This window comes from Monodon monoceros, unplaced genomic scaffold, assembly GCF_005190385.1.
Source record: "Monodon monoceros isolate NGI ecotype Baffin Bay Population unplaced genomic scaffold, NGI_Narwhal_1 Contig5462_ctg1, whole genome shotgun sequence".
In the NCBI taxonomy this organism is placed as follows: domain Eukaryota; kingdom Metazoa; phylum Chordata; class Mammalia; order Artiodactyla; family Monodontidae; genus Monodon; species Monodon monoceros.
Genome location: NW_021701293.1, coordinates 1 through 4,889, shown reverse-complemented (window position 1 = coordinate 4,889; position 4,889 = coordinate 1). Strand labels below are relative to the sequence as shown.

The 4,889-nt window shown below is 39.6% G+C and overlaps 1 protein-coding gene across 1 annotated transcript; it reads right to left on the bottom strand.

The window, feature by feature from the left end:
- Nucleotides 1-59: 59 nt before the first annotated feature.
- Nucleotides 60-3,397, bottom strand: LOC114890288 (rab GDP dissociation inhibitor beta-like). Its single transcript, XM_029213722.1, has 3 exons — nucleotides 3,271-3,397; nucleotides 1,514-1,685; nucleotides 60-1,105 (listed from the first exon to the last, which is right to left on the bottom strand). The coding sequence occupies exons 1-3, from the start codon at nucleotides 3,340-3,342 to the stop codon at nucleotides 1,095-1,097; spliced, it is 255 nt and encodes an 84-aa protein (XP_029069555.1). The 5' UTR covers nucleotides 3,343-3,397; the 3' UTR covers nucleotides 60-1,094.
- Between the last annotated feature and the right edge of the window lie 1,492 nt (nucleotides 3,398-4,889).

The window sequence follows — 4,889 nt, the reverse complement described above, 5'->3', positions numbered from 1 at the left end:
TGAGTGCACGCACAGGCCCAAGGTTTAAAGACCCTGGCAGTGAGGTGTGAGTTAAAATTACTTGGAACAGACTGGATATTCTAAGATTAAGTTCTATATGGAGACAAACAAGGTCATACATAAAATATACAAATATTCAGCAACTCTTAGCCTACTGGAGATGAAGGATTTATGTGGCAGTGAACGGTGGACGGGGAGATGACATTCTCTACCCAGATGTCACAGCTCACTGTGGAAACCTGTCTTCCTCTCTGAACCCTGCATTTAGAAAGGTTTTGAATAGCTAAGATAGGATTTATTTAACTACTGATTTCTCATTTTTTAAGCAATATAAAATTGCAAGCACAATAAGCTATTCTTGAGTTGGCATAAGCTCATAATAATTCCATAGATTCTACTTGTCTGTATACCACTAGTTAACTACATAATTTCCAATATAAGAGATAATTACTGGGTTCCCTTTACTCTTTTTACACTCTCCCTGACCCTGAGATCTACTTGGGAACCCTTGAAAGATTACTTTCGTCTGTGTCTCTTAGTTCTCATAATAATCTTCTGTGATTTCGTCTCTTACGTGGAAAAAAAAATTAAAAGCTTTAGGGCTTCTAACTGAAAGGAAGATGGGAAAAGCTAGTGGATGAAAGAAAACTGGTTAAAGCAAACAGATTAGGAATTACGATTTCAGAGCTAAGTCCTGATCTTTTTTTTAAAATTTATTTATTATTTATTTTTGTCTGCATTGGGTCTTCATTGCTGCATGCGGGCTTTCTCTATTTGTGGCGAGCAGGGGCTACTCTTCGTTGCATTTCACAGGCTTCTCATTGTGGTGGCTTCTCTTGTTGCAGAGCACAGGCTCTAGGTGCGTGGGCTTCAGTAGTTGCGGAGCGTACGCTCAGCAGTTGCGGCTCACGGGCTGTAGCGTGCAGACTCAGTAATTGTGGCGCACGGCCTTAGTTGCTCCGTGGCATGTGGGATCTTCCCAGACCAGGGATCAAACCCGTGTCCCCCGCACTGGCAGGCGGATTCTTAACCACTGCGCCACCAGGGAAGTCCTGCTAAGTCCTGATCTCAATCAGAGAAATCAAAGTTGTTTTCTAGCACACTGCTAAAATCAAATACAAGTATTAAGTTGACAAATCATGACACAAAAGCAGTGCTGTCATCAGCTCAAAGTAACAGTGAAATCAGGTCAACTAATAAGCATAAACCTCCACAAGGCACACAATGTTCAAACCAGGCAAGACTGCCTGCTCATCCAGTCCAGCCTCTCAGTTCTACAGAAGAAATGGAGGCCCAAAGAGGGGGGTACAAGTCCAAGGCAGGGCTCCTAGGCAAACGTTTCCATTTCAAAGTGATGACTTAGGACTCTTAGGATCCTTAGACTTAGGATCTCTATGAGCTAAGAGGGATACATCACATTTTATTTTCCATATGTAAACTAAAGTCTCTTCACTGTAATAGAGCAGATAAAATTTGTAATTTCTACACACATCTGCTTATCTTCAAAACTGACCTGACTTCCGATTGACTTGGTTCTGTGGAATAATGATCTGGCAGGAGTTGGCATCGTTGGTGTTCTTGATGGGGTGGCTGAGGATACAGATGACTCTGATCACCTGGCCCACTTTTTCGACTCGATCTTTCACGTAGCTGGGATCACAGATGAGCTGCTTACAGCGAGCAATCTGTAATAAAACATTAATGGGTATAATGATGCCATCGTTCTTGAACATCGCCTGTTATCTTCAAGTTAACTGTAGATAATTAGTGAATTACAGATAACTATTAAAACTAGCTTTGCCGACAATCCCTATAAATTCTCCTGGAGCAAATCTATAAATTCTAAATCTTATTGAAATATTAGGGAAAGTGTGTTGCATGGTTTTCAGACACATAAGTTTTAAAACTGGGCAGAAGAGGGTTAAAATCCTGGCTCTACCCAACCTCAAAGAGGTTGTTGTTAGGATTAAATGAAACAGTGTATTTAAGAAATGTCATTATATGTAAATGGACCCAGTGAAAAGTAAATGGTCTATAAATAGCTCTTTCTAATATTAGAAACAGACCATAATCTCTCCTTTTAAGACTATACTTACTAAGTAAAACTTAAGTTGCAAGATAAATTATGTATTATTATATTATCGTCTTCCTCTTTATATCAAAGCCCTGAAATGTCCTAAGAGGAAGCAGTTGCCTAAAGCAAAGAAAAATGGAATGAATAAAAAGAACTGAGATATCAGATTAAGACGTTTATCCCTATTCCTAAACATCTATTATGTGTATGCTGGAAGCACAATTTATTTACAAAAGACCTACAACAATAAAGGGTCAGATGGCCAGCTAGTGAGTATAGATTATATGGTCTGAACCCATAGAATACCATCAGGAATCCCCAAATATATATATATATATTTTTTTTTTTTTTTTTTTGTGGTACGCAGGGCGGAGCACAGGCTCCGGATGCTCAGGCCCAGCAGCCACGGCTCACGGGCCCAACCACTCCACGGCATGTGGGATTTCCCGGACCGGGACATGAACCCGTGTCCCCTGCATTGGCAGGTGGACCCTCAACCACTACACCACCAGGGAAGCCCCCAAAATACTTTTTTAAACATAGTTTTTCAGTTTCTTTTTTGAACGGTTCCATTTGTAAAAGTTGATGGTTCATGAAATATGGTCTGGCTTGCAGACCAACAGCACTGGCATCTGAGAGCTTGCAAGAAAATGCAGACCCACCACAGACCTACTGAATGAGAAACGTGTACTCTGACAAAATTAACAATTTACATTCATTTCAAATTTGAGAAACACTGCTCAAAACTCCACCCGACCAGTTCCTTGGCTAAACCCAAAATAAAATAATGTTAACAGTAATGATTAACATTACTAATATTTAATAATTTAATAATAATAAATTAAATAATAAGATAGTATTGGCCAAGCCCCAATTCAACCAATAAGTTATAAGTGGTACATATAAAGCTAAATTTAAATGAAAATTTGGGAGACAGACACCAACCCACACTACATATGTAATACTTACCATTTAGAGCTCATTCATAATTTGTTTTAGTCTTAAGCAACAATCAACACAACAGAAAATATTAAACATTATCTATAAGTTTTCAGTCATTATGAATACCAAGTTACCATAAAGAAAACATATATAGTGTGAAATCTAGGATCGATGTCCATACCAAATTTAGTACTTATTAAACAAAGTTTTCTTTACAAGAATATAATATTTCTTAAATTGTAAAAGCTACTTACCTCTCCTTCAGATTTTACACCAATCACTTTTCCATTTTGCGTAATGATTTCTTCAATTGGTTTATTCAGCATGTAGGTACCTCCATAAATAGCACTTAGCCTAGCAAAGTATTTAAACTATAATTAGTAATTATAATTGTAATTATAATCAATCAGTAATTTATAATTATTTCAACTACTAAAGTCTCCTTTCTTAGATTTTAATGAGTTACAGGAAACATGTATTTGTTCAGTTTCCTTCCAGAAGGCATTAGTTTAAGTCATAAAAGCATCAATTCTAAAACAGTCAAAACCATGTAATGATGTCTCACATTCGTAGTTATCAAGTGCAAACAAACCACACTGACCAGTAATGGAATAACAGCTTGTAAGTCTAATCCTCCTGCATATTAAAAATTAAGACTCTGAACAAGGAAAAATCTATCAGAAAGCACATTGGACAGTGAGTAAAAGCAGGCAGAAACTAGACAAGAGACTTGAAGGAAGCAATTGGATGAGATCTTCATGTGGTTTGTATGGCTCTTCCCCTGACAGAATGACCTACCCAGTCCTTGTAACATGGGACAGCTAGAACAGAAGCAAAAAACCTGCAGTCTTACTGATTTAACATGCCATAAGATAGAGTTTGGGGCTGTATGAGGAGATAAAAATTGTGGGAGAAAGTCTTCCAAAACGGGGAGCAACCAAATTATAAAATCTCTTCAAATACTTAACTAACTCCAGAAATGCTTGTACACAGGAGAGAGACTCCAAGGAACCCAGGAAAAAGCAAAAGCTAAAAGGCAAAAAGACTTGAGGAGAAACTACAGCTACAGGCCTTAAGGACAAATAAGTTTGAAGTTTGAAACTGCCATATTAGAGGAACTTGGTACATACCTTGGGCTTTCCAACGAAACCCCAGAGGACCACACCTCATGAAGGATTCAGCCAAAGACAAAAGACCCCCCCACCTACAAAGTATAAAATCAAGTCTCCAAAAGTTCAAGGTGAACGGCCAATAGTTTAACTGCCAACTCAAAACTAAAATCAACACTCATCACAGAAAGAATCCACCATCTCTACAATATACCAATCAGTTATGTCCAACATACAATCAAAAATTACTGGACACATGGAAAAAAAGAAAATGGAAAAAAGTAAAGAGGAAGAGTGATCAAAACAAACAGATGCCCAGATTACTGATGCTAAAATACACAGGGAGTCAAATGCAGCTACTACGAATATGTACAAGGACAAACATCCTTGTTCAAAGATCTATGTTCAAGAACGTTATAGGAGAGAAGTAAAGAGGGCAATGTAGGAAGACATGGAGTTAGCGTCTCCCCAGAACTAGGGCGGCTGCCGGGCGCTGGTGGGGGACTCTGACCCCCAAGGAGACAGAAGGAACTCCATAATGAACGAGTAGGATGTAAGGGGACCGAGGGGGTAGGAGAAGTGGAGGCCAGACAAGATCAGCCCCTGAGGCTGGGGAGATCAGGAGAGGCAGGTGGGAGGGAGTCTCCAGGAAGAGCAGGAGAGCAGTGGAGGGCGACTGCCCCACCTACTCGGGCACGGGGAGCTCCCAAGCCGGTTCCCCCACCTCCAAAGCACCATCCAGGCCACATGTGTCCTGGGGGGCA

Excerpts from the sequence above, each read along its gene's own strand:
- LOC114890288 (XM_029213722.1), bottom strand. The coding sequence starts at position 3,342 with ATGCTGAATAAACCAATTGAAGAAATCATTACGCAAAATGGAAAAGTG. Across the intron at positions 1,686-3,270 it reads GTGTAAAATCTGAAGGAGAG|ATTGCTCGCTGTAAGCAGCT; the intron begins GTAAGTAGCTTT and ends GTTTTATTACAG.